Below are 22,494 nucleotides of genomic sequence, written 5' to 3' on the forward strand. Positions count from 1 at the left end.
GGACAGCAACACAATGAGCTCTGTGGAGGGTGAAATGCTTAGTTATGTGGCCATCATGCCCTGATAAATGGCCTGTAAAAGCTGCACTGCCAGAATCATCACTTTGTCCGAAGCTGAGTTTCAGGTTACTGTGCGCACCTGTGACTGCAGCTCCTCGGTAAGACTTGTGTGTCACTTCTCCCGTGGGTCCCCAATGGAAAACACCGTATCTTTGCTTGTTATAACGTTTTTTGTTTGTTTTGCCACGGATAAACTTTCTGTTTGATGCCCCAAAGTCGATTAATGGTGCGTAGCCTATCGCGAGTATTTGGAGAGGCGTAGAACTGTGTAACCAAGCAACAAGCCCAGCACAAAGAGTGGACTGACACGTTTACAGCAGGGACGGTGGGTTTAAAGCTCTGAAGTTTTGGATTTTTGATTTTTCTTTTTCTTTTTCCTATTCTGCGTTTGACGATCATTTCAAGGAGATTTAAGTGGATTAAAACATTTAAAAAATGACTTCTTCTGTTGGGCTAACGGATTTCCGATCTGGCCCTTTGTACTTCTTTGACCAGGTGGGCAAATTATTAATTTAGCTGACTACAGTTTATAAGAATCAGCAAGAAATTAACCTTGCAACTGATCTCTCCGCAGCCAACAAAACGAAACCGAATTAAAGGGGCACGAAGCAACATTTTGCATTTTAATTTGGCACGTGAAGAACGAAGGTAATTAAAGTTCCTTATTGCTAAGTACAGTCTTTTCATTTTCTTCATGTGCGATGAAATATTTTGTCTAATTTCCCCACAGTCATCGAGATGACAACACAGAAGGTAAAAGTGGTGAGCTCACTCAGAGGCTGTCAGGTGAAACATGTGGAGATGATGAACCTGATACCTCTGTCGGTGCTGCACTAAACATAAAGGACCAGGATCCCATGGACTCATACAAGCGAGCAGCCCCTCAGCTATTAAATGACCTCTCTCGCCTACTTTCACGACATAAGTGGACTGAGAAGTGCCGGGTTCCTCACGGGATTGTAAATATTCTTAATTGTTCCTGGAAGGATCTGACTGCGGGGTCGGTGCACTTTAAAAGTCCGGAGCAGGCCAACGAAAGACGGAAGTCAAAATGTTACGGGAAGCTGGATGAAGCTCGATCCAGTCAAATCTCCCCCGATGACAAGAGGGAGGCAGGAGAGAGAAACCCAAGTGTTGTGGAGAATGGTGGTCCCTCTGTGAGAAAACCACAACTCAGCTCAAATCCTCGCGTGAAAAAGCGCAAACACTGTTCAAATAGAGGTAAACATTATCTGGGTCTGGGTCCCTTCTATGGAAGCCCACCTCTGCCTGAAAAAAAACATTAGGTCATATTTTATGTGAGTTCTGCAGGCCTATATATTAGAAAGTCATTTATGATGGTTCTTCCACTAAAATAACCCATGAAGTTTTAAGTGTCAATAACCGTTTGACAAAGTAATTAGTCTATAGTAGGATATTGTTATGCAACCTGGCAACCCAAAAGTATGTTTTACAGATGGCCTCTAAGTGTTAATAAATGATTTATTTACAATCTGTTATGCCTTTAGTGAAATCTCAAACGGTTTATGAAATATGCATTGTTATAAAATAGGAACAATTGTGTAAAACTGAGAAAAAGTCAGAACAGACATAACTACGTTTTGGGCTCTAACGTAGGTAGACAATTAGAGCCCAAAGAGGGGACAATAACAATGAGAGTGAAACCCATTAAGTAATATCTCATGACCTTTAAAGACTGAACGTGAGAACAGCTTCGGTTGCAAGCTTGTGGAAGTGAGGGGATTAGTTTACCAGACAGGACAAGGTAGCCGGTAGCTGGGTAAAGATGTACTGCTGTCTGTTAATCAGTTACAGAGCTATTGAGTTACAGTGTTGAGTTCCTTGTTACTGACTGAAGTATGGTCAGTATTTTCTTGACAGATTCAGATCTCTGCTGATAAACTGACTGACATCTGTTTTTCCTTCACAGCTCTCAGCTCCGCCACCTTCAGTTTCTCCATCTCATCCAGCAGCTGCAGTAATCCAGGTGAGACATTGAGTGGATATATTGTGTTCTTGAAGGCCGCTGTGTCTTTGGTCGTCTCTTTGCTGCCTCAGCTGGATGTGATTTGTGTCCAGGTTGGATCATCCAGTCGAAGCTGCCCTCCTGTGATGAGCCTCAGCAGATCGGTCTCTGTCAGTGGGTGGTGGAGCGACTCCAGGCAGCAAGAAGTCTCAAGTGGGTTGTTAACCTTTACTACAGTAAATGTGTGCAAATGGGTGTCAAATGAGGGGTTACATGTTCCATAATGTGATCTGATAATGAGATGATTCCAGGGACAGCAATGTCAGTCAATCTGTCGGTCCAGACTGAAATATCTCAATTACTATTCAATGTACTTAATACAGATATGACTCAACAACTCTGGTGAGCCTATGACTTTTATTCTCACATGCAGGTGAACGTTTTGATTGATCTAGTCCCATCTCTTTACATTTATTAGATAGATTGGCACACAATTTTGTACAGATAATCTTGATTCCCAGTTATGACCTTGCAAATTTTGGTTTTGATTGGAATTTCTTGAGACCTATTACTCATCCACGTCCTTCTGAGGCTAGATTCTAATGACTTTTATGTTTCTGTGACTTATCTTATGGCGCCCTAATAACTCTAACATTATACTAAGCCTACACTCCATCCCACTCAGCTATTCTTGCATTCACTATAATGTAGTGAGAATAAAGTATTGCATCTCTTGGGCTGCTTAATCTTAATCTGTTTTATTTGTAATGATTCGTTAAATTAATGTTTCATTTTTGGGAAAAATCCTTACTGTATTTTAAAACTCCCCTTAATGCTACACAAGAAACAAGTTCTTCAAGCATAAAAGACAACTTCATCGTCCCATAGCAAACTACAAACTGAACAGGACCTGAACAAGCCCCTCATCCTCCGTCATTATGGCGACGCAAAGTCCAAACTGAAGGACAGGAGGGCGAGGAGAAAGGTCCAGCCTGCTGCTCTAGTCAACGGGATGCCGCGGGTACCAGAAATTAAGCCCCAGGATCCGACACGTCAGAAACTACACTACAGGATCAACGACGGCTCCTCCTTCATATAGTATCCTTCCCTGGTCATGTTTATTCATAACTACTTAAATTCCAGTAGTCGTACAAGAAAGGCATTGTGCAGCATATGGATAATGTGTCACTGCAGATTACATTTTACCCCTTGACCTTGGGCTCTCTCAGCTATCCGTCTGGTTGTATCGCCGTATGCCAGAGTCGCTCAGGTCTGCCGTGCGGAGGCTTCTATACCAACGTGTTCAGTGACAGCGAGTGTCCCGTTATTTTGGCGACTATCACAGCATTTGGGACCGGGGCTGCGACAAACCCTCTAACGTGAGTTTGGTGCTGATATGTCAGACAGTCTAAACAAATAAAAGGGATGCTCTGCTGAGAGTGAGTATATCAATTGTCTGGATAATGTCCTCCATGGCTTTTTTAGAGAGCTTTCCAACATTTGAAAAGGTGACCATTTATCTCTGATCAAAGAAAGCAAAAACGGTGTTTTCTCCTAAATGCTGAAAGCCTTTAAACAGCCTTTCTATAACCATGTGTTAGGATTTAACAATGTTTACAATTGTTCTCCAGCTCTGCCATTACAGCAGTGTGGGACCAGGATGGTGGATTCATATGTGAACAGCATGGGAAGATGACTAAGGAGTGGAGCTGTCAGAAAGACCGCACACTGAAGGAGAAGATTGTTATACAGGTGCAGCCAGTGTGCAAAGTTACACAACCGCAACTTGTTCTGCCGCCAACATATTTAATAATATAATATATTATATCAATGTTCTTGATGCAATAAACAAACAGCTCATGTTGTACAAAGATCAGGCCAAAGTGTATGTGCAGACAGGAAACATGATCAGTAACAAGAGTAGTTAGAGGGATAAAACATCTATAAAGAACCTGACGTGTGAGACAATTGTAAGATTTGCATTTGAGAAACTGGAAACAAAGCAGGGCATGAGAGGTGTGACACATGACCTACTGATTGCAAACTTTTTCTGACAGGGAATAAGGGTTTTATATCAAGTCTTTAGTGTGCTGATTAGATAACCATGGATTAATTAATCAAAGTTAATGGGGTAAAACCTGTAAATGCGTTTTTTTGTCTCCTGCAGTTGTCAGAGGTAATTTCTGTTAGGCTGCTCAGTGGTACCTCTGCCACGCTCAGCTTCAGATGCAACAATGAAAGCGTTCAACTTCCTCTTTCAGCCCTGTCCAACACTAACAAATTACACGACACGGTAAGATTAATGTTTAACGGATATTCAATTTATGATTACACTCCTATCTGTAACGTCATCTATGTGTTGACAGACGTGTTTGCAGACTGAAGAAAAGTTTACCTCTGACTTTGCTCAAGACCTGTTGCTGTTGAGGAAGACAAAAAACCCAGCTGTTATCCTAGAGAGCAAGAGGAACCTGACGCTAACACCTGTAAGACACTTATTATCCCCTGCGGACACTTCCTCAGTGAAGGCATGACATAACTTTATGACTCAAAAGAACAGGCGAGGGATTTGAATCTATGCTACAACAATACCTTGGATTTGTTTTGAGATGCCTTCACTGAGTCACTTTGTATAAAACAGCTGGCTAAATGCCTTGTGTTGTTCTATATTTTCTAACCTACCATGCGAGTAATGATGTATGGCAGGTGTCTGTGTGCTCCCGGGAGGTGCTCCAGATGGTTGGAGAGGTGGAGGGGCTGGAAGAGCCATCAGCACAGTGGAGAAAAGGAGGGCATGTTTGCAGGGAGCTGAAGAGGCTTCAGCAGAGAGTACGAAACACCCTGGGTGGCTGGCTGGATTATTATCGCGTGGCCATAGGTACGTACCTGAGAGCACATTTCTAGCTTTTATGAGAACGGCAGTGTGTTCTTACGCTAGTTATACTTTATGCAGTGCAAAAAAAAAAATGAGCCAATCTGATCCAAGGTAAGGTTGTTTAGGAGTGATTCAGTGAAGCAAAAAGTTACAGTATCATCTCATCCTGCAAACTCAACATTATTGAATAGTTCCATCAGGATCCTGTTCACGGTCACTCGTGTCACTCGGTGTTTGTGTGCATTTCTGAGTGACCTCTTCCTCTCCTTCAGGTATCAAGTGTCCTGACATGAAGCGGATGCCAGATGCCCCACTGAGGACCAGGCTGAGGAGAGCGGTACAATCAGCGGCTCTGCCCTCTCTGAACCCACCTGAGCGGGCAGATGCTGGAGCAGTGCGGCCAGAGGAGGGCAGGAAAGAGTTACAGCAGCAGCACCGACATCTGTCCGCACCGGCAGAAAGACCTCCTCTGGACTGCTACGTCAAACTGCCAAGGTGCACACTTAACATGAAAATATAGGACCAGAATGTTTGCCCTTTGGACCACACCGACACTTTTATTTGTGAATGTACTTTATTTTACTGTTTCAAGCTGGACCCATACTTGGTAGTTAAATACTTATCTTAGCAGGCAAAAGTGACCCAAAACAGATACATTTTTTGGGCTAATGTGTCCCAAATATGTTTTGAACACCACAAATCACATGAAATCTGATTCCTGTTTTCAAACTCAGATTTCTGCCACTTATATACGCCATCCTAAAAATACAAAGGTGAAATTTTCGCAATGTGACCTCAGTGTAAATATCATATTGAACTTCATGGGATTCCCTATCAACAAGCACCTCTGTATTGAAGTACAGATTTTTCCACAACAAGTTTTTTCCTTAAAGAATTTCCCCTCCCTACTTAACATCGTTCTAGTTTACATCTGCTCCCAGATTTGCCTGGCAGCAACATATGAATGAAACCAAATTCAGAACCTACCTGCCGAGATATTAATTTTGTAGTAGTTACAGAAACACACTGTTTATAAATCACTTTCAAAGTGCTTGAGCTCTGCCCAGATGTTGCTGCATTATCTAATATATAATAAAATTGAGTATAACATTTCACTGTTTTGATCTGCATGTTGAAAGGACACGAAAAAAGCAAACAAGCGAAGAGCCCCGTGTTGTGACACAGATAGGACCTCTTCAAATTCATGGCAACATCCAAATTGAGTAAGACCGCATAAACACATTCTTCAAATTGTGTTACAGTGAAGAAAAAAGACATTTACTGCAGTTTACAAGAGCAATAGTATATTTACAATGACAACGTCACTATCACTCCACTCCCACTCTACCAGGTCAGTGTTTATTCCAAACAGTGCTGATTTGCAGCCCTCTGCTGCTGCTCGCTGTCCAGCCCCACCATCGTTCACCCCCTCCACCCCGCTCACTGTGTGCCCCGCTCTGCTGAGAGCTGCCCTGCTAGGGGAGGGGGGGCGCAAGCGGTGCTGCTGCAGCGCTACACTGATGCCAGTGCTGACGGACCTGGAGTACGATGCCTTCGTCATGGGGCAGCCTCTGCACAGTCAACAGATCCTGGTGGTGTGTGTGACTCTGCCACCTCAACACGTCAACACACAGGCAGCGCCGGGCCAGGAGGTGCTGCAGCAGCTTTACAGGAAGAGGAACAAGCACAGAACCATGCCCTGTTCTCAGGTGTGAATGCTATCTTATAAACAAAGGGGACAGAAAATAACAGCAACACAACAAGCAGCAATTTCACCTTTTTAGTGACCTTTTACAGTCTCTAATTTGCAACATGTGCATCACTTTTGCTTTGTTGTAATCAGTTCAACATAATCAGCAAGTGCACTAAATACATACTACAGTCAGCATGTTATTGAAAAGTATGTATTTCAGCAAACTCAATAACAGGTTTTTGTTTTAAATCTAGTGCCAGATGGATTCATTTCGCCTGGTGAGGTATGAGATGTCAACAGGGAAGCTCAGCTGTGTTGTGGGGAGCATCCTGCTGCAGCAGCGGCATAACGCAGCTCCAGGGATGGTCCTGGTCAGTTAACCACTGCAAGCTCAGCACACTGCAGGTTTTCAATGTTTCCTCTGGGTGGCAGCAGCAGTGCTTGCCTGAAGCAGAAGAGGGGACAGTGTGAGGGGGATAGGGTGAGGAGGACTATGGTAAGATGCTGTATTGTCCAAGAAAACCTGACATTTATTATTAAAGTAGCAGTGAAGGATGGCGCTTCTTAATTACAAAAAGGGTGGTTAATGTTTAGAGTCATGACAGCTGCTCCAGTGAGTTTTGCTGTAAAAACAAATCCTCTCTACAGTCCATAAATCAAACAGAAGACCTAGGTCTTACTCACATTGCACATACGCTCTTCGACCCTCCGTTGTGAAAAGTTAAAACTTCCACATTTCTGATATGACGAACATTTTGAAAAGAGAGAATCATCATTGTGATGCAATCCACTCACTTCTCCATAATCTAAATATAATATGTGGACTCGTGATTTTTTAAATCCCGCAATGAAAAACTGCAGTGTGTTTAGTTTATTTTTTCCATTTCCACACATGTAATGTGATGTTGCTTGTGCATGTGATAGATGTACATCCAAGGGAAGCTGCTGTTCGTGGGCTTCATATTCAGTGGTCAGAGCTGCACAGTCAGGGACCTTCACAAGCAAATCTCCAGAACAAGGAGAGACTGCAGATTAGGTGTGAGCCTCCCTTCAGATTACAAGTTCAGGTACTGCTGCAACATGCCCCGTGTGATCTACTGTATGAAACTGAATCATTACTGTAATGAAGTGATACAGTTTGAATGTAATGTGGGAAGACATGACATGAATTGTATAACATGAAATTCAAAGCCCAGGCCAATATTGAACTCAAATACATTCTATATACAGAATTTATGTTTACTGTTTAGATTGTGTTCATCATTTGTATACAATATACATTCTAAGTCATATATGAGTAATTTACTTACATGTTTTCTCAGTAAATAATAAAAAACAAAGAAGAAAGTAAAGAATAAGTGGCTCAACATAGTACCATTCTTAGTTACTTTTGCACATTGGCGTTCATAGTGTTCTGTTCTTTCCCTTTGCAGCGATAGTGTTGATACCCATGCAGCCACAGATGCACAGAACTCCCAAGATGCAACTGTAGATAACGAAACACTCACTTCTTCAGTCGAGAGAAACCAGCAGGCCAATGAGAAGTATGTGACTGAGTTTATACTTTTTAAAGATTCCTGTAACAACATATACATTTAACTTAATAAATGCTCAATGTTCTTATGAATATTGATGCTCCATACTTTTATTTAAAACATGATAAAGATTAATAACCTACTTAATGTTTTCTTTCTAAGCAGGAAAAACAATGATGTTCCTGAAGTATCACACTGGCGACATAGGGACTTTAGTATCAAAGCAAAGAAGACTCCAGCCCTCCCTCGTGTTCCTGTTATCACACAATGAATAAACTCTGTGACGGGATTAAATCTGTATCAATCCACTTTAAATCAATAAAACACCGTCTCCTATGTTAGACCTCATTTGCTTACCATGCAGCAGATTAATCTAATAACTTGTATTCTTAAAAGCTCAGGATTTATCATCCAAGACGAAGATTGAAGGCTAATTCTTCCAAGGGATTTTAATTGTATGTAAATATCAATGAGAAACATTTGCATTCAGTGCAATATTTTATGAGCAGATGTAATAATAAAAAAAAAGCCAAACTATTCAGTACTGTGTTTCCTTTTTTATAAATCTTATATCTCTTCACATTTATTAATCTAATGTCCTTTGACAAGCTTTCCTTCATATCACCTCCTTCCTCTTAGCCAGAAATGTTCCTGTAAAAATGACTGATTTATGAACCTGGTGACATCATGACAAAAGCACCACTCATACAATGATGTATTTTGAGTTTTACTTCCCCAATACATTAAATATAGCTTAAAAAGCATCAGCTGGCTCTCACTCATATCTCTAGTCTCATTTGGGTGGTTAAAATTAGCAATGATGATGTCTGGGGAAAGATGGGTGGGTTGAAATTCCTGAGTAATGTTGATTTAGTGAAAATGTAATAAGGTAGTAAAAAAGGTTAAGTAGATTGTGCACATGAGACACTTCTGACTGTAAATGCTACACTTAATTTGTCAGTGTGACCCCTGAGGCCCCCTGCTGGATTGTTTATGGAAACAAAGGAAGCTCTGCATGTCTCTGGCAGCCAGTCAGTGCGGCTGCTGTGAGAAGGAACTGTGGGCAGCAGGATCACATCGGAGTCTCGAAGAAAAGCGGAGAAAATTAGCGTTTTTGACAGATAACTTATTTCGGAGTCGACGGCTTGAGATGTATCCGGACACGAAGGATGGTTTCTTTCAGCTGCAGTGATTTAAAAAAGTTGGAAAAACAGAAACGGAGTGTGTGAAGCGATGATGAACTCAGGTAAGGGACGGAAACTCGATGATTGTTCTGGTAAAAGTTTTGTTAGTGGATCAAATACATTACAAAGCAGGGAATTTAATTGTAAAACCATGTATATATGAATCTGTTGATTCAGAAGAAATGCAACAGTTCGTTAACTATCTAGCTGAAGCTAATCTGCAGCCCCTACTTGTGTTTCAAATATATTGGTTAATACAGACAAACAAATAAGTGTGTGAACACATTTGAGATACATCATAGACATAAAACAGAGTGGGTGCATATGTATTTAAGTCCCATGTTTTGTACAGCTTTTTTGGACAATGTATTATGGGACATATCCCACTCATTTCTATCTATGTACGTCAGTAGTTGAATGTACCAAGAATCTCCAAATCCAAACTCCTTAGAATGTTTTTTATGGCAGAGTCTAACCTCTGGTGGCTTTCTGAATGAGGAAATATGTGCATAGGGAAAAACCAACATCCCTCTCTGTCAGCAGATCAGCTGTTATTGTTTTGTTCACCGGAGAGGGTTTTTAGGGCATTGGTTCAGCCAGATGTGCTAGTTTGTATGACTTTTTTTGCAGTTTTTTTTTCTGCACCCCCCTCCTCCATTTCTATCCCTCTCTTCATCTCCCATCTGCTCCTCCTCCTCCTCCTCTGCTCAGTTGACATACACCGTTTAGCCGGATTACATTGCTGTTGTGTGGAGTGGCAAACATAAACCATGTGATATTTGAACCCCCTGAGAAGTGGTTCAGTACTTTACAGCAGTTTAACACTAAGCTGTCACTAGGTTAGGATCAGTGCTGAGAAGTTAAGAGTGAACTTTTATTAGGGCAACATCTGTCAGAAAACCAAAAATGCATCAAATTTAGTTAAAATGAATAGATTCATAATCTGTTTATGTATTTCAGTTTACAAGAGGCTTTCATTCAGAGGAGATAAATGTGCGTTTGTTTTGTTTTTACTCTGTAGGCATGCAAAAGCCACCTGTGGCCCCAAAACCAAAGCTGGTCCAGCCCCAGAGGTCAGGACTGTCTCCTGCAACCCTGAGAAGAGAAGGCCTCTCACTCCCATCTCCTGGCACAGCGAGGAGGGTTAAACCGGTACTGGCTCCCAAACCCTGCCTCTCCAAACTCACCACTGCTGTGGAGTCCAAACCTCTTGCTTCAAAGAGCCTGCTCCAAACATCTGTAACAGAAACGCCACGGATCGAAGGTCTTTTTAACTCACAAAATGGAATACAGCAAGAAAACAAAAAGCCAGATTGGGATTATATTATTCCAATTTGTCTGTGTAGCCAGGAGAACTGCATGTGCAGCGTCAGGAACTCGTCAGCACACAGAAAGATTGTCTCTACATCTCAAGGTTCTGTGGATGACAGCAGTGAGAAAACAGACAAGTGTAAAGTGATTAACACTGCTACCACTACTCACCTCACAAACCATAAACCTCTTCAAGAAACTTTGGACCAAAATCTCAACACAGAAATCAACACCTACAGCCCTGAGGGTACTGTTAGGCCGTCCCTTCCTCACAGAACATGGAGCGATGAGGCCAACGGTAACGTGATACCTCAGAGTTCACCCGGGCGAGGACCAGAGGAAGATGCTCTTGACTCGGAGGAGATATCTTGTGTGTCCCAGCCAAAACCAGCCCCAGCAGCTTCTAGGAAGCCCATCCCTGTCCCTGTACCACGGAAACCCAGGTCAGTTGGGCAGGCCTGTCAGGAAAAGGTGGTGGAGGAGAGTGAAGAGATAGTAAGCCAGGAAGGGAGGGAAATGAACGTCAAAGACATGAAGCTGTCATCAAAGGGGAAGGGCAGCTCATCGCTATCTGTCAGTGTACCTGTTGGAAACGAGACGTCAATATTTCTGTCTGCGAGAAAAGCCTGCACCCAGCCAGCCCCTCCGCCCAGGAAAAAGCCTTTACTGTCTGCACCTGAGAAAGCACCAACCTATGATCTTCAGACACTCCCGACGGATGTGGAGGAGGAAGACCTGGGCTGGGACAGCAGCATCCAGGAGATGGAGGTGTCTGTTGACCAGGAGGAGGAAGAGGTGGAGAAAGAACTAAAGCATGATCAGGAGCGAGTTTTCAGTGACTTCGCACCTATTCCTCCTTCTTCGCACAATCTGAGCCAGCCTCCTGCCATCAGTGTGGCAGCAGTGTCGGTAAAAGCAGCTCCAAAGAAGCCCAAGAGAAACAGCAGCCCGATGGCATGTTTGCAGAGGAAGGAATCCTCTGAGGAAAAAGAAGAGTGGAAATCAGGAGATGAAGAGAAAAAGCAACCACATCCCTTACAAGATTGTGTTTTAAAGAAGACGGTGGTGAGGGAGCTGCCTCCTCCCCCGCCGGAGAAGACGAGCAGAAAATTCTTGAGTCCTGGAATCATGAAGCCTTCTCGCTCCAGCCTGACCAAACAGAAATCCAAGTCCTTCTCTGGTGCCGACCTCCTGCGCTCCGACGGACAGAAGAGGAACTCTTTCCGGAGACTGCTGGACTTGAAGCTCTCTGTGATAATGCTTCCCAAGCTGAAAGTAAAAGGAGGCCAGAGCTCGGACTGCGCTGGTAATGATAACGAACAAAGCGTTGACAGGGAGCAGGATGCATGTGAGGACTACGACATGCAACTCCCGGCTCAACGTAAATTCTCCTGCCCGCTAATCGGAGTAGAGCAAAGCGTGGATGGAGATGATTTTCCTCCTGGAATAGAACAAGATATTTACTATGAGAACATGCCTGAATATGAAGAAATAGCAGACTACATTAATGTCCATGTAGGAAATGAAGTGACATCCCCTCGGGGGTCCATTGCACAGCCTACAGCCTGGCAGTATAATGATGAGGGCATCTATGAGGAGCAGGAGCCATATATGTCCTTTGAGAAAAACACTGAACAGTATCAGAGGCCAACAGACCTTGAAAGGTATATTATCATGGCTTTTATCTGTGTTGTTCTCTCAGTTCCTCACATCCTGGATATATTGAGTGATTTCGATATGTTCTGGTAGAACACCTAATGCCTCTTTAAAACAATCACCTGATCTTGTTAATGAGACAAAGGGACTGTGAATCATTTGTTGAACAGGAAGTTTACAGAGAAGCTCGTCACATTTTGTTGCAGATACCTGTCGGAGGAGTTTGACTGGTATAGTGGCGCGCATGCTCAGTGTTTCAGGTGTTGATGGATTGTGGATGGACGACCTAATCATTAAGATGCCATATTAATTTTCTAAAAATACACTTCATGCTTTTAGGCCATAGGTTGTGACATAACATGGCACTTATTGGAAGAGTTTCAGTTTTGTAGCCTCAAAGACGGTTGTTCCTTTCTTTGCTCAGGTTTTTTAAGGATCTGTTGCTGAGATTTTTGACAACACATAAATATGATTTGTAATGCTTTAACTAAGTATTTTAAAAGCAATGTGTCCTTCTGGAAAGCATGTTTATGTTTCTTTGCATAAGCAACAGATCCCTATGTCAACGGTTTGATTTAAAAGTCCTTTAGTTTAAATAAGAAAAAAAGGCCGCTAAAAAAGAGTAAGGCTTCTAATGAAGACGTTTTTGTTTCATTTGAACATTTTAAAAGAATAGAGTAACAGAGTAAAATAATATCTACATTTCCAGATATCCAGATATAAGTGGGAAAACATTTTTGTTGATTTAACTGATCCTTCAAAAGTTATACTACTAGTCTAGAACAACCCCCTTGATGTTAATTAGCTCAATTAATCTTGGCGTGACTTAATTAGAAATGTGTCTAATTATCTTCATGTGTCGCATTGTGAATGAGCAGTGAACAGTCCGAAAAATAGGATTACAGTTTGTGTAACTGTACACTCTGCGGTGTACAGCTCAGTGCGTCTCCAATCGTTAGCTCAAACTGTGCAGCGATCACATGTTGAAAAGACATTGCTCACAAACAGAGACTACTAACAACGATTGTAAACATACCACAGTGTATAAGACTTACGGAGTCCGGCTTATTGGGTTTGCTGCTCAGCCTCGGCCTACTTCTTTTTCTGCAGTTTGAGTTCAGGGAGGGGCCGTTGTTTCACATGTAGAGCTCCCTCTGGGAATTATGGCATTTGCGGTATTCAGTTTTTCTTCTAGCTGTCCACATGAGGTCATTTAAAAGCAGTGGTTATGTTTAATATGTGTGATAGTGGTTTGCTGTCCTTCTGTTTCTCTTAGATACGACTAGAATCATGTTACAGTGTTGATAGTTTATTATTTAATCTTTCATTATAGTTGAGTTAAGTTCTCCCTTTCTTTTGTTGTATAACTCCCTCTTGATCTGAGCAGGAATTGTTCAAATACTGCTGGAAAGGCAGTATTTCTATCTACAGCATCCACTTTTCCTTGCTTCTTTAACTGATCATGTAGCATGTGAATGATGGAGTCAGCTGGATTCAGTGTTGTTGATTAAACGCCTGCAGCTGCGGCTTTGTGTTTTAATCACCCATACAGTGATGTGTTCATGCTTTGGCATCTGCCTCTATTCTCCCCTGACCCTCACATCCTGCCTCTCTTTGACAGAAGCTCTGTGGATGAGGAGGTGACGCCCTTGGAAGACGGCCCTTCGGATGAGGACATCTTGGCCAACACCTCGGAGGAAGAGGACGATAGCAGCTCCATCTCCAGTAAAGGAGAAGCTGAGCAAGCAGAGGAGAGCACGGTGAGAGGCAGACTTAGATTTATGACTTCACTCTCTATAAGTGCTCACAAATACTTTTTGGAATCATCACACAGGTTTTGACCTTTGCAAGGTTTCAGATAACATTTATCTTTGTGTCATTAAGCCATGAACTACACAGGGATTTATTTATAGTGCATTGAAATTCTAAGTCTGTTTCTTTTGCATCTTTCTGTCAGGGGCAAAGTGGACAGAAGAAGAGCAAGATTCACCACATTGCCACAGAAATCATGAGCTCTGAGAGTGTGTAAGAGTCTTCAGTTTTCTATTTCAAGGTTAAACCAAAATATGAAAAATAAATATGATATCACTTTCACAGAGGGGTTATTGGCTCTTGGGACAGTTTTTACTCTGGATAATAAACATACTTTGCTTTCAATAGGCTTTACAGGAACCAGTTACCTGGTATAAAATAAAACTCATGACTAGGTGTAGGAGCCAAGATGCTTGTTTTGCTGTTGCCTTTTATTTATTTTACTATCATTATGTGTTTACTCTGCACAGAGTGGTAATTGGTCACTTCCGGCACTGATCATATGGATGTGGTGTCAGGTATATGTCCACCTGTTGTGTGCCAGGCTTGTGTGGATGTCAAAGAGTGTGAGGCTCTGAAGGACTTCTTGAATTGTTGTATTTGTAAACTATTTGTGCTTTGACAGAATTGCATTCACCTCAATTATATTGAATGGCTCTCTGTTTATCAGATGTATTTGACATTTCAAAATCCTGGCAAATAAACACTAATTAGCAGCATAGCTAGACCGCACAAGAATCACTACGAGAATGTATTTCTTTTTGGCTCTTTACTTTCTCTATATCAACACTCCTCCTTTTAATAACTTAATTAACTTTCCCATTTTTTTCCAGGTTTGTTGATGTCCTGAAGCTGCTTCATGTTGTAAGTATTTCTGAAACATTATCCATTTGTGTTATTAATAAGAGCTAAGGCTGTAAGGGAACAGACTTTCATCTACACTTGTAAAAAAAATACATCGAAAGAGCTTAAACAGTTTTGGAAAGAAGCATAGTGAGAGGTAGAAGTCCATGTTAAGGACGTTTTTTAATATATTTTTGCAGTCAACATTAAAAGTATCATTAGGAGTCGAGGAATTGGCCACATCGACTGGAAAACATAAATATTAGTTGTCTTTTGAAAATTGATAACCATATACACCAAGATACAGGACATGTTGTAGAGAAAGTTTAAAAGGCTCTCTATATGTTTTATTTACTGATAGTTTACTGTGAGCCCACATTCTCCATATGTGTCTGATTATTAGCCCCGGGTCCCACCCCATGGATAAACTGTGTGTAGACCTTACTCCCCTCAGTCTCCAGCACACAGCTCACATTCCTCACGGTGTCCCTCTCCTTTTTTTTTTACGGCCAGTGAGATCTAACCGTAATGCTATGCTTGTTTTTTTCTTGTTGATTGAGAATGGTAATTCAGAATAGAACCGAGCTTCCAAAATAAAATGAAGATCTGCATTTCTGTCTAAATATGTTTGCCAGATCAGTATACATACACAATACACTTGTGTTCTTCAGAGAAAAATCAATATGAAAACCTTTTTAATAAGAGAAAGAATTATGTGTGTATTCACCCAGTGATGCAGATCTACTACAACCTTTAATGAGGACATATTATGTTCATTTTCATGTCCGATGCGTTAGTCGAAAGAGAAAAATTAGAAGTCCAATTATGTGAGCAACCATCAGGAATTAAACATATTCAATACATAGATACAAGAAAGTGTGAGAAGTTTTTTTTTTATGAGACATGGATCTTGCAACAGGATTGTAGTGGGACTGAGTCATGAATAGTGACTCCTCGCAGCAGAGCACAGAGAGGAAGTGCCGGGTCTCTGCAGACTGTGGAGAAATAGAGTCCAGTAATGAGGATCAGTCATACCAAGTTCAGAAGAATGTAGAGGTGACTTGTTCTCTATCCCCACCAGGCACTCAGCCAGCTTTTCACAAACTGATTAATGAGAACACCACATGGCATTTGTTGTGAGCTTTTATCTGAGTTATCACTGGAGACATATTTTTCAGCCATGCTGTGTGTAATGTTGCTGTCAGGTGAAACCATTATGATCTCCAAAAGGTTATCTTTCCAGCAACAGAAAGATAAGAAAGGCTTTGATCTATAGCTTGATGTAAATATGTGGTACAGTCAGCCAGGGCTTCATAAACTAAGATAAAATATGTTTATAATTCACCTTTTATTTAAAGTGAAAATATGAAAATCAAACTGAACAAGAGCCCTTTGTCAGCCCTGTTGTTTTCCTCATTCAGAAATGTTCACTTACTGCTGATTCAGTCACGTCTGCATTGTAATCTTTTCTTATCTTATGAATCACCCAGTTTATTCTAATTCCCGGCCAAATCCTTCTCCACGTGACGCGCCTCCTTCGCCCTCAGATCACACATGTTAACCACAGGAGCGCTCTACTGGTTGCACAGTCTGGCAGTTTTATATGCCATGTGTCCCAATTAACCACACAAAAAACCTCCTCATCATCAGAAAAAGAAGCAGAGGTGGCACGCTCAAGGTCTCTCGCTCTCCTTTATTTTAGTCATGATTCACCGTACAGTGGATATTTACACATTCTTAGAGTGTGTGTCGGTTATGAGTCAACATTATATTCTGTATCTTTTATACTTAATGATTCTGGATTCTTTAATGTTGTTTTTGGGACCTTGTTGCATGATTTGCAGAGCACACAGTTTTAAAACCTCTATTCTTTTTAGTTCTTCTTTAGTACTTCACATAGAGTCACTTTTGGGTTTCCCCTTTATGCGTAGATGAGTTCCTGAATCTGTCCAGCTGACTCTTTTTCTGTCTGTTTATTTGATTATCTGACGTGTAGGACTTCCGTGATGCGGTGTCCACGGCGTCTCGTCAGACTGGGAAGCCTGTGATAGAGGAGCGTCTTCTCAACCAGATCCTGTACTACCTCCCTCAGCTCTACGAACTCAACCAGGACCTGCTCAGAGAGCTGAAGCAGAGAGTGGCCAAATGGTACATAAGAATTGTTTTATTGTTTCCGTATTCATCACCTTAACTGGCTAAAACGGCGATACACCTACACTATGGAAATATACATTCAAACCCTTGTCTTAGGTATTTTTTACTTTTTTACTAAACTAAAGATCATCATAATGTTTATGCAGTGGTGGAATGTGAGTGTTTATATTTAGTCAAGCACTGTACTGATGTACACATTTGAGTTACTTATACCATATTTAAGTCTTTTCTTTTCATGCCATTGTCTTAAACTATTACTTTGCAACTGAAGGGAATAAAATGTGGAAAAAATGTCAAATTTTACCTTATTTTACAGGGATGAAAATGCTAAGCTAGCTGATATTTTCTTGAAGAAAGGACCATATCTCAAGATGTATTCCACATACATCCGTGAGTTTGACAAGAATGTTGCTCTACTGGAAGAGCAGCGTAAGAAGAACCTGGCATTCGGCACAGTGGCGCAGGAATTTGAGGTAACAAGGCTTTGCTTATCCTGTTTTCTCTTTCAGAGGGGGAATGCCTTCACTGAGCTTTCATTAAAAGTATCTAATTGGTTATTATTTCTATCCAAGGCCAATCCACGCTGTGCCAACTTGGCTCTGAAGCATTACCTCCTGAAGCCTGTTCAGAGGATTCCTCAGTATCAGATGTTGCTTACAGGTACATCAGCAAAATAATCATTCTCATTACGCATCCAGCTCACATTCAGTTTCATTTCTTCACACATAACATGCAAGTCATAATTAGTTTATATCATTTCAAACTCACGTCATTGTAGTTATCGGCCCCTAAATATAGTTTGAAAAAACTGATGTTTCTCATTTTCGGCCTCATACTGCCCTCTGGTGTTCAGAAAAACAAAAGTGCTTTGGAATTTCCTTCCTACTCCTCCAATCCTCATATAATAAGATTTTTGAAGTGCAGCCCAAAACAGATTTGGTGACATAACACAAGCTTTAACATGAGTGAGCTTAATTTTCATGAGTCTAACGGATCAGGGTTGATCCCTAGGGACCAAAATGTGAAAAATGTTTGTACGTCATTCCTATATAATTCTGTTACATGAGCACCTATAGACCTTTTGTATCCAGGGTTTTACATTTAGAGTATATTTCAGGAATGTACGGTACAACACTGAGCTCTTATTACCCAGCATACAAAGTAGTTTTCCCTGCTGCCCCCTCTTCAATGTTTCTATTTGTGTTTCAGACTATCTGAAAAACCTGTCTGAGGACTCGGATGATTACAAGGACACACAAGGTAAACAAAGTGCCTTTTTAAATCTGTACTGTCAACTCACCTGATGGTGGCAGGAATACAAACATTGTCTGTTATCTATGTGATGTACATCTTTCTCTATCCACCCAGCGGCCCTTGTCATAGTGAAAGAAGTGGCCAATCATGCCAACGACATCATGAAACAAGGGGTGAGAACAAGATAATATTCTATCAACATGTTCATAAAAAGCTCCATACCGATTGCTTTTGACCTTGTGAATTTTGTTAATTTTTTTTCTCTCTTAGGATAACTTCCAGAAGCTGATCCAGGTGCAGTGCAGACTTAACGGTCACCATGAAATAGTCCAGCCTGGGCGGGTAAGACCATAAAGCTTTGTCTTGGATTTACATTTTGTATTAATTATTGTGAATTGCTCTTTTAAAGGTTAACTGTTTGCAAATTAACACATAGTTCATCTATATTTATGAACCTCACTTCCTTTTCATTAAACACTCAAGCCTTTTTCTATAAATAAAATCATATATTTCAGAATAAATCACATAATAAAAAATGTAATCTAGTAACGTAATAATTGTAATAAGGAACAGGAATTAACATTAGGAGAACTACTGTGCTATTAGCTGTACAGTTTTATCTGGCCGATGCTTTTGAAGCCCAAGGAATTTAAAACGTGATATTTTGTAGACTTATTATTTCAGGTTCTAGTTTTTAAGTTTATTCTTAGCCAGTAATATAATATAAAATTTGAATAAATAAAATACATCAACAATAAATATTGTGCAATAAGAAATAAGTCACTGTGAGTTATTAACAATTGTTTTACCTTCTGGCATTTTTGTGCTTTAGATATTCCTAAAAGAGGGCATCCTGAAGAAACTTTCGAGAAAGGTCATGCAGCCCAGAATGTTCTTCCTGGTACAGTGACGCGTTATATCTTCCTTCTCTTGTATCTTTTTTATACAATAATATACTCATGATGTTCTAAATCTTACTCTATGCTCTTCCGTGTATTAGAAAAGACAAAATTACAGAAAGTAAATAATGTGTCTTTGTCATTTTCTGTATAGTTCAGCGACACACTGCTGTACACAACTCCTGCTCAGTCTGGCCAGTTCAAGTTCAACAACATGTTGTCTCTGGCTGGGATGAAGGTGAGAACTTCTCTCCTTATTTCTTTGCACTTGTCACCTATTCACATATATATATGTTATTATCCCACTATATGATATACACTGCCATCACCGCTCACAATGAAATTAATTACAGGTTAGCAAACCAAGCCAAGAGGCCTATCAGAACGAGCTGAACATTGAGAGCGTGGAGCGCTCCTTCATTCTCTCAGCCAGGTAATGATCAGAAACAAAAGAAAAATCTCTTAGTAATTTAAGTACGTGCTGTTTCATAACAGGCTTCCTGTGTTCTTTCTTTTAGTGCATAGGTCTGTTGGTACTGTGTAGGCATGTAGTCACACTCTGTTTTCTCTCTGCAGTTCAGCCACAGAGAGAGATGAATGGCTCGAGGCTATTTCCACAGCGATCAGTGACTACACCAGGAAGAAGATCAGTTTTATATCGGGCAAGCCTCCAGAAGAAGTACGAAAACACATTTCCTGTTTGCAGTGTATACTCTATTATAGTGATGAGACCTAAATCAAAGTAATATATAGCTTATGTATGAGTGATGAGAGTTCATTTCTTTGTTTTTTATACTCAGTTCGAGCTGAGGGATTATGGTGATGGTGCTCCTTTGGGATCCAAAGCCCCAATATGGATCCCTGACCCACGGACCACCATGTGTATGATCTGCACCTGTGAGTTCACACTGACATGGAGGAGACACCACTGTCGCGCATGTGGAAAGGTAAGGTCACAAAAAGTGGGAGAAAAAAAAGTCTCCCTTCAAAATCATAATCAGTTTCCTAAATCATTTAATAATAAATTAGAGCTGCAAAATGAAATGTCTAATAAAACTGTTCATAAAGAAAGAATTGAGCAACGAGAAAGTACACTCAGTTGACTTTCCCTCCCCCTTGTGAAGAGTTGAATCCCACTCAATTGTCCCCCCTGGTTTCCTTATAGTCAAGTGGTGAATATAACAAAAACAGGGATTTATTAAAGTTGTATTGTGCCTTGAATCAACTTAACCACGAGAAAATCCTTCAGCTGTTATAAATGACCACTTAAGTGTTGTGCTCATGGGCCTGTAGTATGCAAGATTAGCTGCTGGGACAAGAAACAGGCACACAAACACACGACCAAAGACATGATCCTTATGTATGCCAGAGATGAAATTGGATTGGACAGTATTCCTGTTGTAAAATAAGCATAAAATAACATGTTTTATGCTCTATCAACCCCTCAGGTGGTGTGCCAGTCTTGCTCGTCCAACAAATACTGTCTTGAATACCTAAAGAATCGGATGGCCCGAGTGTGTGACCAGTGTATCGATGTTCTCCTGCAGCAGAAAAGTGAGACTTGTTTTCTTCTGACATTGTATGAAATATGAAAAAAACCTGCATATTACAGCACCTAATAGGATGGGCACTTGATCATAAATAAGGATATTAAATTATGCTGTGTACCAGGCTCTTCCTCAGCAGTAAAAATCTTTCTAATAAAACTATTTGTTCTTACTCCGAACAGCAGTGTGGATTAGAAACTGTTAAACCAACACTGTGTCTTTTCTATTTATTAAACCACTGCATTCGTCACTTTTGTGTTGATCAGGTAAACAAGCTCAATCAGCGGCTGTATCCCCTGGAAACAAAACCACCTTTGCTTTCAACAGGAAGCAGAAGAAGATCCCTGCAGCGCTCAAAGAGGTGATTGATGCTTTGTTATGATCAGGATGCAGTGATGGTGAAAATGCCCTGATATCTAATCAGATGTGTTCTGTTTTTTTCAGGTGTCAGCAAGCACAGACAACTCCTCCATGAGTGGGTACCTGCAGAGGTCAAAGGTGAACAAAAAGCAGGGGAAGAGGCTGTGGTTTGTTATCAAAGACAAGGTCCTGTACACGTACGCTGCAAGTGAGGTAAGATTCCAGTGTCATGTTATAATTAAAGCAAAGGGAATTGATTTAATCTTTATCTTAACAGTCTTTTACTGTGTCTTCATGCAGGATGTTGCAGCATTAGAGAGTCAGCCCCTGTTAGGGTTTGTGTTGAGAGAAGAATCATCACACAAGTTGCATTTTAAGCTTTACCACAAAAACATACTATACTACATTTTTAAAGCAGACGACCTCCAAACAGCACAGAGGTACAGTACAAAGAGTGGTTCCAGTTATTGTAGCAAATGGAGATGAAAATAATAACACTAATAATCTTTTTTGTTCTCTAACAGATGGATCGACACATTTAAAGAAGCTACGGTGCTCTAACATCGGTTGACAGTGTGTGTACCAGCTGTTCAACATACTGTTTTACCTCAGTGCTCTCCGAAATGACCAAAAAAGCACCTGGGAACACCTATGGCGTCTCCAGAATCGTATAGCGCTTTCATCTGAAGCTTTTTTAGACTTTTTGTTACACATTTTGTATAATTCCATTAGTAACCTGCTTGGATCTCTATAGCACATATCTGTTAATAAAGCCCATTGTAAATAGATTTGTAATTCATTTTTGGAGCTCAAAACAAACCCTATGTGTAGATGTTTCTTGCTGTATAGTAATAATGACTTTATTTCACACCAGCATGTCTGACTATTGAGCGCACAGTATGAACTCATTATTGAGCCTGACTAAACCTACATTCTTAATTGTTGTCTGTATGGGCATAACTGTACCATGTGTATTGCAGTTAAATGATTAAAATGGCTGTACGTTTATTAAATCCCTACTACAGGCTTGTAATCAAATGTCCCAGAATCTCACTGTTATCATTTTAATGATGTCACTGTAATGTATGTTGGTTTGATTGTGCATTTTGTTATGACAATAACAATTGTAAAACTTGAAACAAAGCCTGTCTTCTTGAAAACTTTTTTCATAGTATTACGTCCAATTATATAGCCAATCATCAAAACAAAATAAGTAAACTAAGAGTAACCCTTTGAGTACAACGCACAAAACATATTCATATACTATATTAGACATGCCATTCCCAAAAAAACAACATTTTGACAAGTTGACACCATACTGTGTATACTGTATATACTCCCCCCCA

The 22,494-nt window shown here is 40.7% G+C and overlaps 2 protein-coding genes across 5 annotated transcripts; both read left to right on the plus strand.

Moving 5' to 3' along the window:
* Positions 1-190: 190 nt before the first annotated feature.
* LOC134882090 (uncharacterized protein C3orf20-like) lies at positions 191-8,631 on the plus strand. 4 transcript variants are annotated; one of them, XM_063909747.1, is made up of 18 exons: positions 191-554; positions 634-707; positions 790-1,280; positions 1,990-2,046; positions 2,139-2,238; positions 2,914-3,123; positions 3,255-3,404; positions 3,657-3,777; positions 4,193-4,318; positions 4,392-4,511; positions 4,732-4,903; positions 5,173-5,395; positions 6,040-6,123; positions 6,252-6,609; positions 6,848-6,964; positions 7,518-7,660; positions 8,027-8,137; positions 8,291-8,631. In XM_063909747.1, exons 1-18 carry the CDS (start codon positions 495-497, stop codon positions 8,397-8,399), a joined length of 2,826 nt encoding a protein of 941 aa, XP_063765817.1. In that variant the 5' UTR covers positions 191-494; the 3' UTR covers positions 8,400-8,631. The 4 variants fall into 4 exon arrangements, 3 of the variants coding, with proteins under 3 accessions (XP_063765817.1, XP_063765818.1, XP_063765819.1); XM_063909748.1 differs by having other exon boundaries at positions 8,294-8,631; XM_063909749.1 differs by having other exon boundaries at positions 4,753-4,903.
* A 458-nt stretch (positions 8,632-9,089) lies between these two features.
* LOC134879714 (FYVE, RhoGEF and PH domain-containing protein 6-like) lies at positions 9,090-22,186 on the plus strand. The gene is made up of 21 exons (XM_063906205.1): positions 9,090-9,374; positions 10,334-12,287; positions 13,901-14,039; positions 14,237-14,304; positions 14,925-14,955; positions 16,931-17,082; positions 17,405-17,561; positions 17,661-17,748; positions 18,298-18,348; positions 18,457-18,515; positions 18,613-18,684; positions 19,175-19,243; positions 19,396-19,479; positions 19,595-19,674; positions 19,818-19,920; positions 20,042-20,188; positions 20,690-20,795; positions 21,055-21,149; positions 21,233-21,361; positions 21,449-21,588; positions 21,673-22,186. Exons 1-21 carry the CDS (start codon positions 9,362-9,364, stop codon positions 21,707-21,709), a joined length of 3,774 nt encoding a protein of 1,257 aa, XP_063762275.1. The 5' UTR covers positions 9,090-9,361; the 3' UTR covers positions 21,710-22,186.
* Positions 22,187-22,494: the final 308 nt, after the last annotated feature.

The sequence above is a fragment of the Eleginops maclovinus genome, chromosome 2 (genome assembly GCF_036324505.1).
Source record: "Eleginops maclovinus isolate JMC-PN-2008 ecotype Puerto Natales chromosome 2, JC_Emac_rtc_rv5, whole genome shotgun sequence".
Classification (NCBI taxonomy): Eukaryota; Metazoa; Chordata; class Actinopteri; order Perciformes; family Eleginopidae; genus Eleginops; species Eleginops maclovinus.

What these genes read in the sequence shown, in the direction of transcription:
- LOC134882090 (XM_063909747.1), top strand. Translation starts at nt 495, where the DNA reads ATGACTTCTTCTGTTGGGCTAACGGATTTCCGATCTGGCCCTTTGTAC. An exon ending in TTGGCACGTGAAGAACGAAG is followed by an intron (nt 708 to 789) that starts GTAATTAAAGTT and finishes ATTTCCCCACAG; the next exon opens with TCATCGAGATGACAACACAG. An exon ending in TTATTATCGCGTGGCCATAG is followed by an intron (nt 4,904 to 5,172) that starts GTACGTACCTGA and finishes CCTCTCCTTCAG; the next exon opens with GTATCAAGTGTCCTGACATG.
- LOC134879714 (XM_063906205.1), top strand. An exon ending in AAATAGTCCAGCCTGGGCGG is followed by an intron (nt 18,685 to 19,174) that starts GTAAGACCATAA and finishes TTTGTGCTTTAG; the next exon opens with ATATTCCTAAAAGAGGGCAT. An exon ending in TCCTTCATTCTCTCAGCCAG is followed by an intron (nt 19,675 to 19,817) that starts GTAATGATCAGA and finishes TTCTCTCTGCAG; the next exon opens with TTCAGCCACAGAGAGAGATG.